This window comes from Strigops habroptila, chromosome 8, assembly GCF_004027225.2.
Source record: "Strigops habroptila isolate Jane chromosome 8, bStrHab1.2.pri, whole genome shotgun sequence".
Lineage (NCBI taxonomy): Eukaryota > Metazoa > Chordata > Aves > Psittaciformes > Psittacidae > Strigops > Strigops habroptila.
The window spans coordinates 39,496,556-39,518,018 of record NC_044284.2 but is presented as its reverse complement, the minus strand read 5'-3'; the positions used below and the strand labels follow the sequence as shown (position 1 = coordinate 39,518,018).

The window sequence follows — 21,463 nt, the reverse complement described above, 5'->3', positions numbered from 1 at the left end:
AAGGTGGGAAACCTGCAAGTGTTTTCTGTAGAGGTGGCTCATAAAGCGGAATGTGGGGTTGTGAAATAGAGGGAAGGCAAGGTATGGAGCAAGCTATCCCCTGCGTGTGGTAGCTGCTGCTAATATGCGGGAGCTGAGGCTCTGTTTGGTGCTCTGGAGCTGCTGTGGTGGTACACACACACTGCAGTAAGTTTAAAAACCAGCTATGTTGTGTCTGGGTTCTGTTCTGCTCCAGGGAAGGGGCAGGGAGGAGAGGGGGGAGTGCTCAAATGCCAGATGAAGGAATGGCTTGAGGAGAATAGCTGAAGAGTTTGCCGCAAGGCATGGTTTGCAGATGTTGTCTTAGAGACAGTGTATTAAAATTGTTGGAGAGATGGTCTGTCCTCCCTAGAAAGACAGGTATTGGTTTTGGTATTTGATTTGGAAATGGAAACTATGTGCACGCAAAACGTAACTTAATTTAACTGACTGTACCTGCTCACATGCTGTTCTCAATATCTTCCCCTGTGTTGTGATTCTCAACTTTCCTGCCCTGCACATGACCTTTGTGAGCTATGTTGCATCTTTTCTGATCTGCGCAAGCCTTCCTGTAGGATTTTTACTTCTTAATTCACCTTACCAACTGCGAGCATCCACCTGTCTGTCTCTTGTACCATTCAGATTTATGTTTGGTGAAGTGGTGATGAGAGCTTTTGTGGTTACAAAGCATTTCCCCTCTTGGTGCTTTCTAGGTGCCGGCCACCTGGATGATGTTACCATCACAAGTGCTCGTCCTGGACCTGGTGTGCCTGTGACCTGGGTGGAGAGCTGCTCCTGTCCAGCAGGATATGAGGGGCAGTTCTGTGAGCGCTGCTCCTCTGGGTACCGGCGAGAGACACCAAGCCTTGGGCCCTACAGCCCCTGTGTGCCGTGTGCTTGCAATGGGCACAGTGAGACATGCGAACCAGAGACAGGTAAGAAGAGCTGATAAAACAGGGAGCAGCAAGAGCGTGGTTCTTCTTTCTGGATTGAATGATGAAACAAACCCCATGTCTTTCTCTATTCCAGGCATGTGCAATTGCAGGGATAACACAGCAGGGTCTCACTGTGAGAAGTGCAGTGATGGGTACTATGGAGATGCGACAGCGGGCACAGCCTCAGACTGCCAGCCCTGCCCGTGCCCAGGCGGCTCGAGCTGTGCCATTGTGCCCCGCACGAAGGAGGTTGTGTGCACCAGCTGCCAGGCTGGCACTACAGGTGTGTTCTTGCAGAAAAAGTGGGGTTTGTTTGGTTTGGGTTTTTTTGTTGTGGTTGGTTTTGGTCCCCCTCCCCCCCGCATCGTATGTGCCTGTAGAAATGTTTCCTGCCAGTTCTAGGGCTCTGACCCCCAGTGGGCAGCGCTGAAAGCTTCTCTGTCTTCTAGTTCGAATTCATCTCCGTTCCTCAGCCCTATTTTGTCATGTGTGAGGCTCAAGGCTACCCATGTTCCTTGTGCCTGTCTCAAGAATGAAAGGAAAACAAAGGCTTAATCTGTGCAAAGTCTGAACACTTCTGTGGTACATAGATCATAGAATCATAGAATCATAGAATCGTAAGGGTTGGAAAGGACCTTAAGATCATCTAGTTCCAACCCCCCTGCCATGGGCAGGGACAGCTTGCCCTAAACCATGTGGCTCAAGGCTCTGTCCAACCTGGCCTTGAACACCGCCAGGGATGGAGCATCCACAACCTCCCTGGGCAACCCATTCCAGTGCTTCACCACCCTCACTGTAAAGAACTTCTTCCTTATATCTAATCTAAACTTCCTCTGTTTAAGTTTGAACCCATTACCCCTTGTCCTACCACTACAGTCCCTAAGGAAGAGTCCCTCCCCAGCATCCTTGTAGACCCCCTTCAGATACTGGAAGGCTGCTATGAGGTCACCACGCAGCCTTCTCTTCTCCAGGCTGAACAGCCCCAACTTTCTCAGCCTGTCTTCATATGGGAGGTGCTCCAGCCCTCTTATCATCCTCGTGGCCCTCCTCTGGACTCGCTCCAACAGCTCCATGTCCTTTTTATGTTGAGGACACCAGAACTGTACGCAGTACTCCAAGTGGGGTCTCACAAGAGCAGAGTAGAGGGGCAGGATCACCTCCTTCGACCTGCTGGCCACGCTTCTTTTGATGCAGCCCAGGATACGGTTGGCTTTCTGGGCTGCAAGCGCACACTGCCGGCTCATGTTAAGCTTCTCGTCAACCAACACCCCCAAGTCCTTTTCTGCAGGGCTGCTCTGAATCTCTTCTCTCCCCAGCCTGTAGCAGTGCCTGGGGTTGCCCCGACCCAGATGTAGGACCTTGCACTTGCCTTGGTTAAATTTCATAAGGTTGGCATCGGCCCACCTCACAAGCGTGTCAAGGTCCCTCTGGATGGCATCCCTTCCCTCCAGCGTATCAACCGAACCACACAGCTTGGTGTCATCGGCAAACTTGCTGAGGGCGCACTCAATCCCACTGTCCATGTCACCGACAAAGATGTTGAACAGGACCGGTCCCAACACCGATCCCTGAGGGACACCACTCGTTACAGGTTTCCAACTGGACATCGAGCCATTTACCACAACTCTTTGCGTGCGGCCATCGAGCCAGTTTTTTATCCACCGAGTGGTCCATCTATCAAATTGATGTCTTTCCAATTTAGAGACAAGGATGTCATGTGGGACAGTGTCGAATGCTTTGCACAAGTCCAGGTAGATGACATCAACTGCTCTGCCGCTGTCCATCAGTTCTGTGGCTCCATCATAGAAGGCCACCAAATTGGTCAGGCAGGATTTCCCCTTAGTGAAGCCATGTTGGCTGTCACCAACCACCTCGTTGTTTTTCATGTGCCTTAGCATGTTTTCCAGGAGAAACTGTTCCAAGATTTTGCCAGGCACAGAGGTGAGGCTGACTGGTCTGTAGTTCCCCGGGTCTTCCACCTTCCCCTTCTTGAAAATGGGGGTTATATTACCCTTCTTCCAGTCATCGGGAACTTCACCTGACTGCCAGGATTTTTCGAATATGATGGACAGTGGCTTAGCAACTTCATTCGCCAGCTCCTTCAGGACCCGTGGATGGATTTCATCAGGTCCCATGGACTTGTGCACGTTCAGGTTCTTAAGATGGTCTCGAACCTGATCCTCTCCTACAGTGGGCCTAAGGTCTTCGTTCTCAGATGAGCTGTGCTAGGTTCTAATAGGGCTCCATTAATTGCACAGGGTTGGGCAGAAAATAGGATAGATTTAATAGAGCCAGGAAGGCGGGTCAGACTGAAATAAAATTAGAAGATGCAGCTTGCCAGCCAGAGAGGCACTGCAGGATGCCTGCAGGATACTTGCATGAGAGGGCCAGTGCCCTCTCCAGAAAAGGAGGAAGGCTGTGGTGACTTGCGAACACTGCCCCAAAAATACAAGACCAAATTTATGTTCAGCAGTTGTAAAGAGAAATATGTGACCAGATACAGATCCTTTTTTTTTTCTTAGCAATAAACAATGAAGTCTGAGCACGGAGCTGAGTCATTAAGCAGAGCCTTTTATTCTGCCTGCAAAGCAAGGAAGCCAGCCTCCATGGTTGGCCAGCCTCCATGCTTCTCTGCTGATCTGGTGCTTGGCATGGCAAAGTCCAAAGTGCAGAATACCTGTAAATGCATGAAATGCTTAGAAAAGCCTCTGATGAAGGACAGAGGCAGTTAGTGGGGGTTCCCGTGGGTGCCATCACTTTGTAAACCAAAGTGAAGTATGGGGGTCCATGTTCCCTGCAGCTCAGGTGTCAGTACAAGCTCATCTTTACTTGTATATACATGATTGTGCAGGAGTTCCTCTTGTCTCCCACTGTCTTCTTGGGATGTAAGGGAAAAGGTGAGGGGAAAAGAGGGTTTGTGTGTGCAAGAACTGCCCAGGAAACAGAGCTTATAGCTGGCTGGGGAGGTCAAATCTGCAGTAAGTGTAGAGAGCTGCTGAGTTGGATGCTTCAGTGGCTGCCTGTGGAGGTTTGGCAGATCTTCTTGGCAGTGGGGCTTCCTGGAGCAGTGATGCCCCGTGGAGCTCTACCTGCTTGGACTCTTAAATTAACAACAAATTACAACAAATAGGTTTGGCTTAAAGGGACAGGAGAGAAAGAAGGAGCTGAAATAATTCATAATGCAAAGTTCCAGTGAAAAAGCGGCTTAAATTTAGAGATGGGGAAGGATTTGTGTGTGGTTGTGTTCACCTTTCTGTCTTAACAGAAGGATGAAATGGGAGTAAGCTGAAGAATTGACTTTTCAGATGGGACTGCAAAGGCGGTTTGGGTGAGATGGCAGCAAATGGCTTTCTGCTGCAACACGTGTTTCTGTTGCATCCCAGGCAAGAGGTGCGAGCTGTGTGACGATGCCTATTTTGGAGACCCGCTGGGTGAAAATGGTGCTGTGAGGCCTTGCCGCCTCTGCCAGTGCAATGACAACATCGATCCCAACGCCGTGGGGAACTGCGATCGCCAGACAGGCGAGTGCCTCAAGTGCATCTACAACACCGCTGGCTTCTATTGCGACCGCTGCAAAGACGGCTTCTTTGGGAACCCCCTGGCCCCCGATCCTGCTGACAAGTGCAGAGGTGAGAGCTGGTTCCTCTTGCATTTAAAAATGGTTTTGTCTCCAAGAGCTGCTGTTCCGTGATATGTTGTTAGCACACAACGTCAGGTTGTTGTTCATGCCTGTCAGCAGCGATGCGTGGCTTTATTCTGGTTTGCTGGTTCTAGCTTGCTAAAATGCTTGTGTTTGTGGGTGCTTACTGCCATCGAAGCAAAAGCATTGTGCGATGTAGGGGCTGGGCTGTGCGTGTTTTGAATCCAGGCTCGTTCAGGGGCTGGCTAGCAGAGTACCAGCACCACAAGGGACTTCTAACCTTCTGCATATTTCTGTACCCCTTCTATTTTTGCAGCTTGTCACTGCAATCCGTATGGCACTGTGAATCAGCAGACGAATTGCAATCAAGTGACTGGGCAGTGTGAGTGCCTGTCTCATGTCACTGGGAGGGACTGCAGTGCCTGTGAGCCTGGCTTCTTCAACCTCCAGGGTGGACGTGGCTGTGAGAGGTGATGTTCGCTTTGCACTGGGGCAAAGAGCCTGGTTGTGGGGGGGTCTGTGCTTACTTTATGCAGGAATGTGACGTTTGTCACAAGTAGCTTGTGTGCCTTGATGTTGCTATGGGTGGGGAAGGGCAGCAGTAAAGAAGCAGTTATGAAGACTGTACAAAAAGCCTTACTTATAAATAGCTTTATAAATAGCTTTAAATCAGGGTTTTAAATAGAAAAGTGCCACGTGACTGTCTGATTGTTGATAGTAGGGGCTTGCGGGTTCCTTTTTTAGTGCAGGCACCAAGTGACTTTGCGTGGTTCAAAGGTTCAGTGCCTTGCTCCTGCATCTGCACGGCAAGAAGAGTGTCTTTTGGCAAATGGAAACATTGAGCTTTGCTAGTTAGAGCTCCCTCAGAGAGGCACTTCACCCATGCCCCCTTCTGTGTCACTGTCTGACATGTGGCTGCCTCCTGCAGGTGCAACTGCCACGCACTGGGCTCCACCAATGGGCAGTGCGACATCCGGACCGGGCAGTGTGAGTGCCAGCCTGGCGTCACCGGCCAGCGTTGTGACAGATGTGAGATCAACCACTTTGGCTTTGGCTCTGAAGGCTGTAAACGTAAGTTTGAGGGGCTGGAGCAAGGCAAATGGGAAGGATGTTGCACAGCCAGCCTTGTCTTTATTTTCTTCCTGTCTTTGGGAAGGTACTTTCTCACCTCGCTCTTCCTCACAGCAGAAGTTGGCGCTTTTATATCCACACTGTGCATGGTGAAATTTGATCTCCGTACAATAGTTTATCCCCTTTTGCTTTTATTATTTTTATAATGGGGAGTAGGAAGAATTCCAACTTACTAGATACGCACTTCTCTTCAATGTAAATACATTCCCTGGATCTTGTCCAGCAACAGTCCTGTTTCCTGATGTTAAATCTCTGCCCAGCTACTCTGCAAATGGCCCAAATATACAGATTCTGTCTCGAGGAGCAATAAACTTTGTCAACATGATTGAAAAACAGGATGATCCTAACTTTCCTCTTTGATACCCCTGCCTGTAAAGAGCACAGAAATTAACTGCAGTTGGTTACAATGAAATGGAGTAGAAAATTACAATGCTTTGTGGGAAAGGCAATAGCAGCACTTCAAACACATGCAATGAATGTTGTGTCCAGCTAGACCCAGTACCATGCTGTGAGTGCCTTGCTGTGTGTAGAAGCACCTGGAGTGCGGCTCCTGCTGTGAATTTGTGCCCTGTTGCTCCTGCAGACATTTTGGGATGTTGAGTGTATGCTCTTGCCCTGTGGGTTTTAAGGTATTTCTGCCTCTCCTCCAGTCTGACTGAGGTTTAACTTCCCTGCAGCCTGTGACTGTGATCCTGAGGGTTCGCGCTCCCTGCAGTGCCTGGAGAATGGTCACTGTGAATGCAAGGAGGGCTTTGTGGGGAACCGCTGCGACCAGTGTGAGGAGAACTACTTCTACAACCGCTCCTGGCCAGGCTGCCAAGAGTGTCCAGCCTGCTACAGATTAGTGAAAGATAAGGTGAGGCCACAAACACCACTGTTGGTACCACTGGAGAAGGTGGCAATGTGCCCGCTTATGCAGTGGCTTTTATGCCTGTTGTTGGCTGGTGCCTGCTGAAAACAGAGAGGTTCAAGGTGCTTTGCTCTGTGTTATAGCTGTCTTCTGTCCTTATCTAGGTGGTAGAGCAGCGTGAGAGGTTGCAGGAGCTGGAAAATCTTATAGCAAATCTAGGTACGGGAGAAGAAACTGTAACTGATCAAGCCTTTGAAGAGAGATTGAAGCAGGCAGAAAGAGATGTTATGGAGTTGCTCCAGGAAGCACAAAACAGCAAAGGTGAGTTGACCTAAGCAGACATGAAATGAGCTCTTTGCTTGATGTTCCTGTGCCCTTTGGACACAGGGTGTTTAATTTCAAGTCTATGCTGTGTGTCAGGACTGATAGCCATTTCAGATAGCACAGAGACAGTGTATGTTATTATCAAAACAACAGTGGCTGTGCTTTTATCCCGGCTGTTCTCCCAGTGGTCTCTGTTGTACATGCAAAGTGAAGATCTGCCCCTAGCTGTGTAGAGATGCAAGTCTTCTGTATGTTACCCTCTTCTCCAGATACAAAAGTGTTTTTTACCTACTTGCTAAACAAACGGAAGACTTCCCAATGTACTCATTGGAAAGCCAAAAAAGCACCAGCTGTTATCCTGGGCTGCATGAAAAGAAGCATGACCAGCAGGTCAAGGGAGATGATTCTCCTCTTCTCCTCTGCTCTTGTGAGAGACTCCACCTGGAGTACTGTCTCCAGCACTTTGGCTCCAATGTAAGGAGGACATGGACTTGTTGGAGCAAGTCCAGAGGAGGGCCACAGTGATGATCACAGGGCTGGAGCACCTCTCCTCTGAAGACAGGCTGAGAGAGTTGGGGTTGTTCAGCCTGGAGAAGAGAAGGCTCGAGGGAGAATTTATAGCAGCCTCCTAGTACCTAAACAGGGCCTACAAGAAAGCTGGGGAGGGACTTTTTAAAAAAGCAAGTAGTGATAGGGCAAGGGGGAATGGCTTTAAGCTGAAGGAGGGTAGATTAGACATTAGAATCGTAGAATCAAGTAGGTTGAAAAAGACCTTTAAGATAAAATCATAGAATCATCATCAAGTCCAACTGTTACCCCAGGACTGCCAAGTCCACCACTCTTATCTCGCTAGAGTGTGATAAAGTCTCCCCTCAGTGTCTTTTTCTCCAGACTTAAACAACCTGAGCTGCCTCAGCAACTCCTCATAAGACCCTTCACCAGCTTTGTTGCTCCTTCTGCAACTAAGAGACAAGTTAAATGCAACAGAGGCTAGCGTTGCAAAAATCTCTGCACACCTGTAGCACTTACTTGTGTTTTTCTACTTGACATGTGGTTTGTAGTATGCTTCTGAAATATGTCAGACGTTCATGTTCAGTACCTAATGCGTGTTGCAAGGTCAAGGCAAAAATCCGAATTTTGGAGGCGTGCAGGCTTCTGCTTGTACTTCATCTCCTAATAATGCTCTCACCTTTACAAAGTAATTGCCCCTCGTCATGAGGCATGTATCTGTGCTTTTATGGTTCCTTTAGTAAGATGCTGTTGTGGAGAGTTACATGGTGATCCAAAAATTCGGGGAAGTTTGGGGGGTTCATAGTTCCTATAGATTGGAGAACCAAGGCTCTATTCTGCCAGCTTTTGCCATCTGTTTGGTTTGGGGGGCAAATTGGGGTGGATTTGCTATTCTGCATATGGAGACTGTGTCTGGCTCAGGAGTAGCCACCATTGCTTACAGTGGGCAATAATGTACAGCCCCACTATTCCTCTGTCTCTGCTTAGTTTCTAGGAGTTAGGATAAAGAGAATTTACAGAGCAGATGTTTTATACCTCTTGAAGAACAGCTGTGTTGTCTTCTTTAATTCAATGATAGAGATGAAACATGATTCTGAATACAAAATTCCCCATCAGAGTTGGTTCCAACGGCCAGCAGGATTGTGGTCTTAGTACTTAATGACTTTTAATTTCTCGAATTTGGTGCACGTTCTGATGATGACTTTGATCTCAAGCTGACTGACTTGTGAAATGACTTTGCTGGTCGCGTTTCAATAGGGGATTAACCTACCAACGTGTTGCCTGCAGTGGTAAGCTGCTGCTCCAGCTTCTCTTCCTGCTGTAATTAATTTTGCTGCTTCTTATATCGTGTGTTTCAGATGTAGACCAGGGACTCATGGATCGTCTCAAAGACATTAACAGCACGCTAACGAGCCAGCTCAACAGGCTGAGGAACATCCAGGGCACAGTGCGGGAGACAGAGAACCTGGCGGAGCAAGCCCGGGTGCGGGTGGAGGACACTGAGGACCTGATCGGCTTAGCTTCTGATATGCTTGAGAAGGCAAAGATGGCAGCTGACAATGTGGTGAGCGTGCTGCCAAGATCTCATGTGATGACGAGAGGGCCTTTCCTTTCTGTGCCCTCCAATGTGTTTCTCTGCTTGTTCTCTCTCTCATATAGCAAATTTGCTATGGAAATATCTTCCTCCCTGCCCAACATCACAGGAAATAAATAAAGGAAGATCCCAGTGTCTTTCATAGGTGGTATCTTATCTCCTGCTCAAAGAAACCAGCATAAGAACCCCAAAATAAATATCAGCATCTCTGTTTTTGAGGGACAACCATTGGTGGAAACTGTATGGGTTTAAGAAAAAAAATACAGAGAAGTTAGAAGTAGGTTAGATGCATCTCCGAGCACTTAGATCATGACAATAAATATAAGAAAAAATGAATAAGAGATTAAAAAAAAAGAGCTTTAAGATCTTTTTTTTTCTTTCTTTCAGTCCATTACACCTCCAGAGTCAAGCGGGGACCCTAACAACATGACTCTGTTGGCAGAAGAGGCCCGTAAGCTGGCTGAAAGGTAGGCTGTGGCAAGACATGCTCCTCACAGGCTGCATCAGGGCCCTCTCCTTCCTTTCAAAACCAAAATTTTATTTGCTTGATATGAGATAGAGTCTTTTACTTTGCTGAGTTAGAGTCAGAATCTTCTGTTGCAGATGTTTCAGCATCTTCTGTATGCAAATCTGGGTGAAGGAAGGAAAAGGAAGAAGGAATAAAATCTGGAATAGAGGATGAAAACCACTGGCTGACAGTTCTAATGGCATTATTTTTCTTCTGTAATCTTGTTCAGACACAAAAAAGAAGCCGATGAGATTGTTCGCATAGCTAAGGCAGCAAATGATACTTCCACGGAAGCCTATCAGCTGCTGCTGAAGACCCTGGCTGGGGAAAACCAAACTGCAAATGACATCGATGAGCTCAACCAGAAGTGAGTCAGTAACATAAAATTGTTTTTATTTCCTGGCTTTTAAAGCAGTGCTTAAAATTTAGACACCCTCTATAGTATTGTGTGCTTTGGATTTTGTGAGACTTGTCTTTCAATTTCTTAGCTTCCCCACTCAATTAGTAAGTTTGGTTCTACCAAAAAAAAAAAAAAAAAAAAAAAAAATAAGTAACTGGATCCTCGGGGGGTTTTTTTTTAGGTATAATCAGGCAAGGAACATTTCTCGAGACCTAGAAAAACAGGCCAGCAAAGTGCTTGCAGAGGCAGAGGAAGCTGGAAACAAAGCCCTTCAGATCTACGCTAATCTCACCAGTCTACCTGCTGTGGATTCCACAGGGCTAGAGGTATGTGTAGGAAGCATTTTCTAAAGATCAATGAGGATAAGCGTTACAGCAGTGTGCTAGGTTGCTGACATACCTTCCATGTGCTTTGCTAATGTTTCTCTGCATAAGAACAGTCTCTGGAAGTTTTATTCAACTAGGCATGATCCAGACTTGGGCATTTCAGCTTCTGTGAAGGAAACGTGCTTGCAGGAAACTACATACATAACTTCCCTACATCACCCTGATCTCTGAAGGACAAAAAAACCTGAGTGAACTGTTGTTTGCCAAACATCTTGGCTTGAACAGAGAAGTGAAAAAACTTCACTTCCCTCTGAAGCCTGCAGAACTGCTCTCTCTTACGTGCTTACTATAGTACAGTAAAGTTTCTTGCACACAAAACTGTTTGCAGCATCCATCTTTTATTGCACTGACCTTCATGGTATTTAGAGCTTTGAAGGCAAAGTTAGAACTGTAGTTGTAAGAGACTGGAACTCATCATAGCTTCTGCCTGTTTGACCATTAGAAACTATACCATGTTTCACCACCTGTTCAGAAATTCTCTAACATTCAGGATTCTGCATTTGTTTCTGATCTCCACCTGCAGAATGAAGCAAATAAGATCAAGAAGGAAGCGGAGGAGTTAGATCAGCTAATTGCCAGGAAGCTGAAAGATTATGAGGATTTGAGAGAAGACATGAAAGGAAAGGAGCTGGAAGTAAAGAACCTCTTGGAGAAAGGGAAGACAGAGCAGCAGGTCAGTTCTGTTTTGTGTGCAGGCTTTTGTTCCCTGGAAAAAACAAAGCAAAATGAATAACTGGCGAGATATGAAAGATCTGGTCTTATTCAGTCTTGGTGCTGCATGTTACTTAGAAGAATACTGAAGAATCAGGAGATGCAAAAAGCTGGTAAAACCAATGGCATTGAGGCTATATGAGAGAATAGAGGATGTTTGTCAGTTGTGATGTCAGCTTTGTATTTGGAACAGTATTCCAAAAGTACCTAAATTCACCTGGTTTCAGAGGAAGCATTGCTACTCAGGGATGGACACTGTTCTGTATGGCATTGGTGTTTCAGGCTGAGCAATGCTTTGTGATACACCTAGATGGTCCTCCTTCAAAAAGTAAGAAATGTTAATGTAAGAAATGTATCAGAATGTTGATACATGTCATGTCTCCTTAGACTGCAGACCAGCTCTTGGCTCGAGCAGATGCAGCGAAAGCCCTGGCTGAAGAAGCTGCTCGGAAGGGCAATGGCACACTGCAGGAGGCTAATACCATTCTCAGCAACTTGAAAGGTAAAGAGAAAACACTTGCTGTGAATCCTTCAATTCCTGTGTAACATGTAACTTGCCAAGTGACAAGTATCTTGGTTAAATGGGTGATGCTATTGCCAGTTGGTGGGTTCTTTTGGCTTTTTTCTTTAAAGAAAAAGAAAAAAGATTGGAAATCTCCTTCTAAGTTCCTTATTTAGGGTCATAAGGTGTGTAGTAGGGAGAGTTGCAAGCATATATCCCCCCACACCCCAGTTTGCTCTTTGTCCCTTTGATGTCAAGGTGACAAAGTGGAGGTAGCTTGGTCAAAGCAACATCCCAAGTCTCTTTTGGAGCAAGTGCTAAGGATCTGTTTTGCCCTTTGTTAGATTTTGATAAGCGGGTGAACGATAACAAGACAGCAGCTGAGGAGGCTCTGAAAAAGATTCCTGCCATTACCCAGACCATTGCTGAAGCCAACAATAAGACACGCCAGGCGGAGCTGGCGCTTGGCAATGCTGCTGCTGATGCTCGCGAAGCCAAGGCTAAAGCAGATGATGCTGAGAAAATCGCCAGTACTGTTCAGAAGGTGAGTCCTTTGCAGTTCTGAACCCACCCTCCTGAGATACTGGTATGTAACTGCGTAAACTTCTCTGTTCCAGTATTTCATGGTGAGCCCCACATGCTTTCTGCTGTATTCCCCACTAGGGAATGCAAAATGTGGCATGGTAGGAAATTGGTGACCTTTTGATGAAAAGGATTGAAGGAAGTTCTGCACCTTCACTACCATTTTCCATCCTGTTCCGCATGGTTGTTTGTAGAATGCTGCTGCTACCAAAGCCGAAGCTGACAAGACTTTTGCTGATGTGACGGAGCTGGCCAGGGAAGTGGATGACATGATGAAGCAACTACAGGATGCAGAAAAAGAGCTGAAGCGGAAGCAGGATGATGCTGAGCAGGATATGATGATGGCAGGCATGGTAAGTAGCACTGGCAGGTGGCAGCAGTGGCAAGAAACTGCCTTCTGCCTGCTGGCTTGGCAATGCGGTCTTTCTCCTGCAAAGACAGCAGTGGGTACAGCCAGTATTCAAACTCTTTCAATTTTTAAGTGGGATTGAAAATGTGAGGCAACCAAAGGAGTTCCTCTGATGGCATTTAGCATACATTCCCTTCTGGAATTGGAGAGACAGTTTTCTTACTGCAACATTTTTATTTTGATCAAAACCTCACTGTAGCCCTGTTGACTGTTCTGACATTTCCTGCAAAATCCTGCTCAGTAATCAGGGCTTGCCATCCTGAAATAATCAGAAAACATTATCTGAAGATCATCGGTCTTCACCAGCACCATGTTAAAGATGTCGGTGTAGGAATGTTATCCTGGAGAGAGGAGACAGGGATGCGTGTGGCTTAACTGCTTGGCCAGACCTGTGAAGAGGAGAGGCAACAGCTTTTTCTTTTTTGTGCTCTCATTTATTTTTCTTTTATAAACCCTGCAGGCCTCACAGGCTGCCCAGGAGGCAGAAGACAACGCCAGAAAAGCGAAGAACTCTGTGAACAGTTTGCTTTCTGTCATTAATGACCTGCTGGATCAGTTAGGTAAGACTGTCCTTAATGTGCTGTATGTATGCCTTTGAGTGTTTCCCTGATGTGGCAGTCCCAGCAGGTGGCATGGTGCTGGCTTCCTGACAGTGCTGTGCAAGGAATCAAATGAGTCTGTTGGCTTCTAGAAATGGGGTTTGCATGTTTTTGTCAAGGAATTTGGTTTGGGTTTTTTTTTCTTTCCTTGATTAGCCTTAAAGCCCATTGTGCAATGTTGAGTACTGCTTTTTCTGCAAGCCAAGGACTGTTTTTGAGGCACTGAAGGTGTAATCCGCGTGGTCGGTGCTGTTTTAAATGCTGTTTCTAATGCAGAGAGAACGTGATGGAGGTCTCTGAGTGGGCTAAGCTGTGTAAGCATCCACAACTAAAGTGTCAAAACTTTTTTAATGGATTTCACTATTTGCTTCTGGCTTTTCAGGGCAACTGGAGACAGTGGACTTGAACAAACTGAATGAAATTGAGGGTACCCTGAACAGTGCCAAAGACCAGATGAAAGATAGCGACCTGGACCAGAAAGTGTCTTTTCTTGAGAGAGAAGCCAGGAAGCAAGATGATGCAATACAGGCCTACAACAGGGACATTGAAGAGATCCTGAAGGACATTAGCAACCTGGAAGACATCAAGAAGACCTTGCCATCTGGCTGTTTTAACACCCCGTCCATTGAAAAACCCTAAGGGTGCACTGGGGGTGGGGGTTATTCCCCTGGTGAGTGGTGGAGCGGTGGTTTGGCTATGGAGTGCCTTAACACACATTACCTTCTTCCAATACCCAACTCTTCGCTGCTCGCAGCCGCTGTTTTCTTTTCAAATCAGGATAAGTTGAAAGATTTTTTTTTTTCTTTTTTTCTTTTTTTTTTTTTTTTTTTTTTTTTTTTGGTGAAGCAAATTAAATATCCGTCTTTGGGCATCAAAGGGCTTTTTTTATATAGATTGTTTTCCTGAGCACTCCACCTTTGCCCCTTTCTCAGACAGTTTCCCTTTGATTAGCGTAAGGAGGAGAGATGCTCTGGGCTCTTTATACTGTGGTTCAGAAATAACCATGTGAGCTGTATACAGCAAGGCAAAACTAACCTCACTTTCTCTCCTCACTTCTCCCCTCGACTGTAAAGTCCTCAGTCCCGGAGCTCTCTGTCCCTATGAAGGAAGGGGATGGCTACCAAAGTATTACTGTAATGGCCAGTATAGCTGCACTCATTCAGATCCCTCTTCCCAACTTCTGACCCTGTGAATTTTTTTTTATCGATAACTAGTGGCCAATCTGACAGCATTGGTAGCCTTTGACAAAATAGCTGAAGCCTCTTTCTGAAATGCTTTCTGTGATGATGCATCGCTCTGAGAAAAACACAGCCTCTGAGAGGAGTTTTTTGGGAAGATGGGATACTGGTGGAGTGGTCAGTCTTTACTGGGGGAGTGATAGGTCTTGCCATCCCCACTCCTGGTCTGTGGAGAAGTTCTGGGTCTGGTCTGTAAGCTACCTGCCGGGTAGTCCAGGCTTGGGAGTGTGGAAGCCATGAGCTGTGTTCCCATCTGTAGGTGTTGCTACTGAAATTACCAGAGGATCTGTTTTTCTAGGTTATGAATGTCTGATTGACAGATCAGTTAGTTCAAACAGAAAAAGTCTTGCTGAAGAGGAGAGCTGCCACCAGAGAGCTCCAGCGACTGCACTGGCCTTCGTGCTGAATGTCTTTGGGTGGGGAAGGAAGAGGGCTTGCAAGTGGAAATGAAAAGGTCTTTCTCCTCGTCTTTTTCCTGAAGGACAGTGGCATTTTTGTCTCCTGGCATTGCTCTCGCATTTTCCCTGTTTTTAAGCTGGCAGAAAGGGCTGGAGTTTACCAGTGCCCTCCTTTCTGTCTACTGATCTCCCAGTCACCGTAAAGCCACCGCAGCACAGGGACTTCAGGCCAGGCTCAGGTGTCATGTCTGCCTTCCACACCGCTACCGCTGCCTCCCCAGCAGGCTCCCTCCCTAGGTAGTGCCTCCCAGCTGCTTCCTGGTGCTGGGTGGGAGCAGTGGGGAGCCCCTCGCTCCTCCTCTGGCCCTCCTCTTGAGATGAGAGCATCCTCTGTGGCTTCCTTTTTGCCTCCAGCCTGGCATCCCTCCCCCCTTCCCTGAGATCCAGTATATATCTATCCTTAAACACTATGCAACTTTGTACGTTTGCGTAGCGGGGAAGAAATTATTATCTGACACACACTGGTGCTATTAATTATTTCAAATTTATATTTTTTGTGTGAATGTGATTTTTATTTTTTTTTTTTTTCCGTTTTTATCATGATTATAGTGTGAGGAAGTCTCTCGTGTGTGTGTATGTGTGTGTAAATATACTCAGCCATATTTCCAGAGTGGCACAGCCTGGCCTCCTCTATGTGCTTTCCCTTATAGCCACTGGGGTGCGTGCACTGTATTATTGCTCCTCTCCATGTTATTCCCTTAGAGCTCAGTGTTTCTCCTAGCTGAGCTCCTGCATTCTTCCTTCTCCTGTATCCTCAGCACCCATATGGACGTCAGCAATACCACTTTGCCTGTAGAGTGGATGCTTTCTAGCCCTCCCTCCCAAGCCATCCCTGATGCATGGTGCACCCTGTTCTGTGTCCCTTGTCCCCAGGGATGCTGTGCCAGGAGGAGAGCAGGGGCTCTGGCTTTGCAGCTGGGCTGTGAGGAGCTGTAGCACTGTTGGGAGACCGGACCCAGTGTTGAGGTGGTCAGAGTGCTGCATCTGGGGATATCTTGATACCACTGTGTGAGGCGGGAGGCTTGGTGCACCCTCGGGAATGGCGCTGCTGGGCAGGGGTTGTTCCCAGCAAACTCCACATCGCTCTTGTACCCCTTCTCTTAAAGATTCTTACAACTTACTAGCTGGGGATTTCCCCCTGCCTGCAAGCATACCTAATACCTGGAGGAGAGCTTACGTGTGCTCACCCACATGTGCAGGACGCTGAGGTCGGTGTCTTGGCTGGCTGCTCTGGTCAGATGGCTGGTTGTAACCGCATCACCTCTCTGCCAAGGCTGTGAGAAGAGCAGATGCGAAGATGCACGCATGCCCTGGCTGACCTCAGGCCTAAGGTTTCCTGCTTTCTTCTCTATCTTTTTTCCCCCTTAAGCTGTTTTTAACAGAATTTTATTTTTAAATAAAAAAAAATCTTTATAAGCGATCTCTTAATCACTACTGCATTACAGCCATTATTCAGTGTATAAGTCCAGTTATTTCTTTACGTAATGTGATGATGCAACAGCTGCTGGTGGAGTGCTGGATGTCATGGGCAACGCGTGACAGTCCCTTCATCACCTTATTCCTGACTGTGGCCCCCTCAGTATGTGCCTTCACTCCAGCTTTTTGCCTTAATCTGTGGTCTTGCTGTCTGGGGCGGTGAACAAAATGCAACACTTGCAGTTTTTATGTATAAAACAGTATTTCTTATTTATAATAAAGTCTGAATATTTGTAACCCCTTATACCTTGGCATTCTTTTGAGCATTGCTTTTTTGGGGGGCTGATGTTGATGGGGATGTGTCACAATTGTAAGATTTGCCTAATTAGATGAGCTGGATTGGGGTGGGAGAAAAGGAAAAGTACTTCAGAAATTCATATGGTGGTCTGCAGATGGCCACAGTGATAGTGATTTCTCCCCATGTCCACTGCTGTATTGCCATAGCTACAATGAATTTTATGCTGCTGGTTTTCCAGGCCTTAAAAAAAAAATAAGATGATGTTGGTGCTGATGCTGTTGGAGCTGCACTGTCCTGGAAAGCCCTGGGGAAGCGGGGAGTGTTTCTTCACAACATAAGGGTAAAATCCTTTCTACTTTCAGCTGAACACATGGAAAAGGATGGGGCTCCTGGGAATTAAAATAATAGCCCTAAATAAAGAAGCTGAAGTTTCTCTACTGGGAACTACCATAAGTCGGGGTACTGAGTGTTGTTCCATGGGTCCTGTCTGCCAGAGGTCGGGATAAATTTTATTCCCGAGTTAAGCAAGTTTTTAATGTCAGAACAGATGACTGTGATAACAGACTAGGCAGTTCTGCAGTCACACCTTTCTTACAGCTGCACACAGGATTCCTTTTATTTTTCTCAGCAGAAGAAAATGCACATTAATCTCACTAACTTGCATCAGACCTAATCCCGTGTCAATTGGCAAGTTCATTATTTCTTACATTTCAGTTTTTCTAGCTTCAGCTTTTTGTTCTTTGTTCTTCAACTGTAATTGCCACTAATGCATTTGTTTTCTAAAATACCTTTTCTGGTTGTTTTGGGGGGGTTGGTTTTGTTTTGGTTTTTTTGTGGTTTTGGTTTTTTTTTTTTTTTTTGCCAACACTGCTGTTGAGCAGATCCTGGCTGTTAAAACCCATCTGATGTTTCAGCTGGGCTGAAAGCAGTTGAGTGGTGCTGGGAGCAACAGCCTGGAGGAGGCAGCTCTAGTGTATCTGTGTGGATCTGAGGAAAGAGAAGAGGACATATAGCTGTCATACTGAGCTGGCAGTGTCCTGTGCTCCCCATCTACAGCTGTGGTGTCTTAGACCACATTCTGGTTAATCTTTATAGTTAACTGCTGGACCAGTACCTTCAGTGTGTCCCCATCTGAGAAACATCAGCAATGCCATGTAAAAACAAAATCCCATGGAGGTCCCCAGTGAAAACCAGCAGAGAGGTGGGACAGCAGTGCCTTCTTCCCTCATCTCTGTCTGTCTGTCTGTCTCATCCCCTTGCTGGTACAGGCAGGGCACAGGCGAGGCAAGGCCAGACATGACAGCACTTCCTTGCTGTGCTGCCACTGCTGCCCTGCCCTGCTTGCTCACCACCACTGCTGCTGTGACCCAGGCACAGCAGTGCTCCCCCATGTCCCACTGCCTGCCTGCTCCCTGCCTGCCTCTGCCCATGCCTGGATGATCTCTGCTCCAGTGTCCCTGGCAGACACTTTATTCCTTTCACTAGAGCATGAGACTTTTAATCTCAGGCTCATGGTTCGAGCCCCACATTGGGCGCCACAAAGAACTGTTGTGGTTTAAGCCCAGCCAGTAACTCAGAACCACGCAGCTGCTCACTCACTCCCCCCCTTCTTCCTCCCCCCGCTCCCGGAGGGATGGGGAGGAGAATCAAAAGAATGTAACTCCCATGGGTTGAGATAAGAGCAGTCCAGTAACTAAGGTACAGTACAAAACCACTACTGCTACCACCAATGATAATAACGATAAGAGAAATAACAAGGGGAGAGAATACAATTGCTCACCACCCGCCGACCGATACCCAGCCCAACCCGAGCATCGATCTGGGCCTTCTGGGTAACTCCCTCCAGTTTTATATACTGGGCATGATGTGCTGTGGTATGGAATACCCCTTTGGCTAGTTTGGGCCAGGTGTCCTGTCTCTGCTTCCTCCCGGCTTCCCCTCCTCCCTGGAAGAGCATGAGACTGAGAAAGTCCTTGATTGGAGTAAACATTACTTAGCAACAACTAAAAACATCAGTGTGTTATCAGCGTTGTTCCCAGGAGAAGTTGGCCACCTCTGAGCAAGGGCTGCCCCCAGCTGTCTAACTGCCTCTAGACCCACCAAAACCAGCCATAAACCCAAAATGTGCCAGAGGGAAGCCCATATGTTCCTGAGCAAGCAGGAGGTATGTGCTTTTTTTTTTTTTCCAAATGATCAACTGATACTATCACTGTGTTTTAAATCCTGGGTTATAAAACAGATTGTCGGTCTGGGAATAGCACTGTATCAAGGTGACACCTCCATGCAGACATAGGGAAGGTGGCTTTACGTGCTGGCCCGCAGCCTGCTTTGAGAAGCCCAGGACACCAAACTGGCAGAGGGGGGACTGATGTCCAGGCTTTATTGCTGTGCTGTGTGTCTGGTGATATTGGTGTGGCAGCACCCTGATTTTCTATGGCAGGGAAGTCACGGGTGGCAGGACAAACGACTGCTGCCAGACTGGAGGAGAAACTCCTCAGGCTCAAAGAGGCTGGCAGTAAGCGGGTGCATGCACATGGTGGCAAGAACAGCGGGCAAGCAAAATAGAGAATAGCTTCAGATAAGCCACTCAACAAACCCTGAAGGAGAAGCAAGGCTGCCTGCAGAAGCAGTCCAGGACTGGAGGGACAGGAGGATGTTGCAGCTCATGAGATCGCTTGCAGAGGGAGGCTTGGAGGTGCCAGGGATGAATGGGGCTGCAAGGATATGTATGACATCCTAGGCTTGTTTATCTGTCATGAGCCACTAAAATGGGTTTTCTCCCTTAGTTATATCAATAAAAGCCATATTGCTTTGAGGCTTTCACACATCTATCACTTACCATTGGCGACCATCAGCGAAATTCAGGTTCAGGATTCAGACTATCTTTGGAGTGATTAATTCTGCCATGGACATGTCCTCAAGGACTGATAAACTTGCTAGCCACTGTGGTGGTCTCCTTGCAGTAGCAGCTTGCTTAGTTCTGTTATGAAGAGTGAGAATAGGGCATCTTCAGAAGGACTCTTTTTGTGTGGCAAATTAAAGACCTGGGTTCTCTAGTGAAGAAATACTGATTCATTGCAGTGTCTGATGAGCGCCACTACTCTTCATGCCTCTCATTGCTTATGCTTCTGCTCGCTCTAAAAGATAAGATTTCTGTTAACTGTGTTTATACAACATCTTTTCTAAATGGTGCTGCTGAAGTGATGGGTTGCGATAGGCAACATTTTCTCTGTGGAGGGCGGTGGGCACCTGTTTGTTACAGATCTGGTGTGTTTTGAAAATCAGGGCTCCAGAAAATACTTTTTTGGTAGTCTCATAACATGCATTCATGTGGTTTTCAGAGGTGATCTTGAAGAATAGCGGAGGGATGACAAGCTAAGAGTAACTTAAGTAAATATGCAAAAATGACTAGTGAGAGAGCTGGGTTGAGTTCCTTGTTTGCACAAGTGAAGTAAGAGGTAGGGTGGTAACAGTGAAATAGAAAGGATAATACACAATAACTTTCCTGATGGTCAGAGCTGGTCTTCCAAGCAAGAAATCAGCTAAGGACTTGGACTGGACAAGGTCCAAGGGAATTGCTGTACTGACAGTGCTGCTGAAGGAGATGAGTTTCCTGAGCAGAGGGGTGTCAGTGGGTAGGAAGGACGTAGCAGAAGTGTTTGGGGCAAATGATGTACTTTAGAGCAGAAGGAATTAAGTGTGTATCTCTAGAGGAATATGCAGACACTAAGAACTGCCAAATCGGTGTGAACACTGAAAGTGGTTTTGTCTCACTTCTTAAAAAGGAAAAAAAATCAGATATGACAACCTTGGGTGCCAAACCCCAGCATGCCACCAGCATGTTCATAAAGCTGGCTTTGCTGTTGTGAACCATAATAAGATCCAGTGTGTGAAATTAAAAGGAAACAGCCTGTTTATAGAAGAGTGTTGACTCAGTCAGTGGAGGCAGGTAAGCTTTGTGGAGATACGGTGAATTTGGTCTGGCTGCACCCATGAGATCACCAAGAACTGTGGAGGAAAGCCCTCTGAGTCAGTTCCAGGTGCACGACTGTCTGGAGGCTGTTGAGCAGCGTCAGAGACAAAGATGAGGACCTAAATGTTAATCACTCTAGGTTTGTTAGCTCTGAAAGGAGCAGAGTGTCAGCATCATTGTGTTGAGTTTCAGACCCTAGCGCAGAAAGTGACCTGAAAGGCAACTTGTCTTAGATGGGAGGGGGGGGCAAATTTGTTAGATGCCTGCATTCTGTCTAAAGGTGCTCATGGACCACTTGCGGTCACTTGTGACAGTAGGTGTCCCCTGGCAGTAAGTAAGGGAGTAAAAGCAGACAAACATGATGATTCTGGGCCTCCACCCTCCAATCTGGGGATTTCCTGAACTTGATGCTTGCCTGGTAAATCCCAATAGATCTGCCTTCTGAGTACATATCCAAGCTGTCCTTGGGGTCTTTTTGCACCCCCAGCAGCCCTTGGCTCTGGGTCCTTCTAGTCACCTCTTCTGGCTAGTTTTGAGCCATGCTCGTGGAGGTTGGCTGGCTGGACCTGGCGAGCAGGCAGTCCCCGTCCACCCTCCCCAGGCTTCCCATGAGCTCATCACGTTTCAGTTAGCGCCCTGCCTGCATGCCCGGGCAGCCCAGCTCTCCGCAGCCAGCTCCGGTGCCCTGCCCGTGGAGGCAGCGGCAGTGGGCCGGATGGAGCTGGGGGAGCGGGACGGGCGGGAGGGGTGTCTGCAGGGGCTGCAGTTTATCTTTCCCTGGGAGCTAACCCCGCCATGGAAGGTGCGGGCAGGAGGTCCTGTCGGTGCCCCTCTCGATGGCGCGGGGCGGGCGCGTGCCCGCGCCGCCTGGGCTGGGCTCTCGGGCCGGGGTGAGTCAGCCCACGGCACACGCGCTCTTCCTGTTGGGAGTGACTCAGGTGGAACAGCCGATAAAAACCACGCGAAAAACGCCGTAGGCAG

The 21,463-nt window shown here is 47.3% G+C and overlaps 1 protein-coding gene across 1 annotated transcript in view; it reads left to right on the top strand.

The window, feature by feature from the left end:
• LAMC1 (laminin subunit gamma 1) overlaps positions 1 to 16,515 on the top strand; it is a 69,988-nt gene extending 53,473 nt beyond the window's left edge. The window contains exons 12-28 of the mRNA XM_030496248.1: positions 732 to 953; positions 1,048 to 1,236; positions 4,337 to 4,582; positions 4,910 to 5,063; positions 5,522 to 5,664; positions 6,402 to 6,580; positions 6,739 to 6,895; positions 8,767 to 8,972; positions 9,390 to 9,469; positions 9,740 to 9,877; positions 10,092 to 10,236; positions 10,820 to 10,969; positions 11,395 to 11,509; positions 11,854 to 12,053; positions 12,286 to 12,444; positions 12,961 to 13,060; positions 13,482 to 16,515. Of these exons, the coding sequence (XP_030352108.1) occupies positions 732 to 953; positions 1,048 to 1,236; positions 4,337 to 4,582; positions 4,910 to 5,063; positions 5,522 to 5,664; positions 6,402 to 6,580; positions 6,739 to 6,895; positions 8,767 to 8,972; positions 9,390 to 9,469; positions 9,740 to 9,877; positions 10,092 to 10,236; positions 10,820 to 10,969; positions 11,395 to 11,509; positions 11,854 to 12,053; positions 12,286 to 12,444; positions 12,961 to 13,060; positions 13,482 to 13,738 (2,840 nt within the window). The 3' untranslated portion in view covers positions 13,739 to 16,515. The remainder of the gene's footprint in view (positions 1 to 731; positions 954 to 1,047; positions 1,237 to 4,336; positions 4,583 to 4,909; positions 5,064 to 5,521; positions 5,665 to 6,401; positions 6,581 to 6,738; positions 6,896 to 8,766; positions 8,973 to 9,389; positions 9,470 to 9,739; positions 9,878 to 10,091; positions 10,237 to 10,819; positions 10,970 to 11,394; positions 11,510 to 11,853; positions 12,054 to 12,285; positions 12,445 to 12,960; positions 13,061 to 13,481) is intronic.
• The last annotated feature ends 4,948 nt before the right edge of the window (positions 16,516 to 21,463 follow it).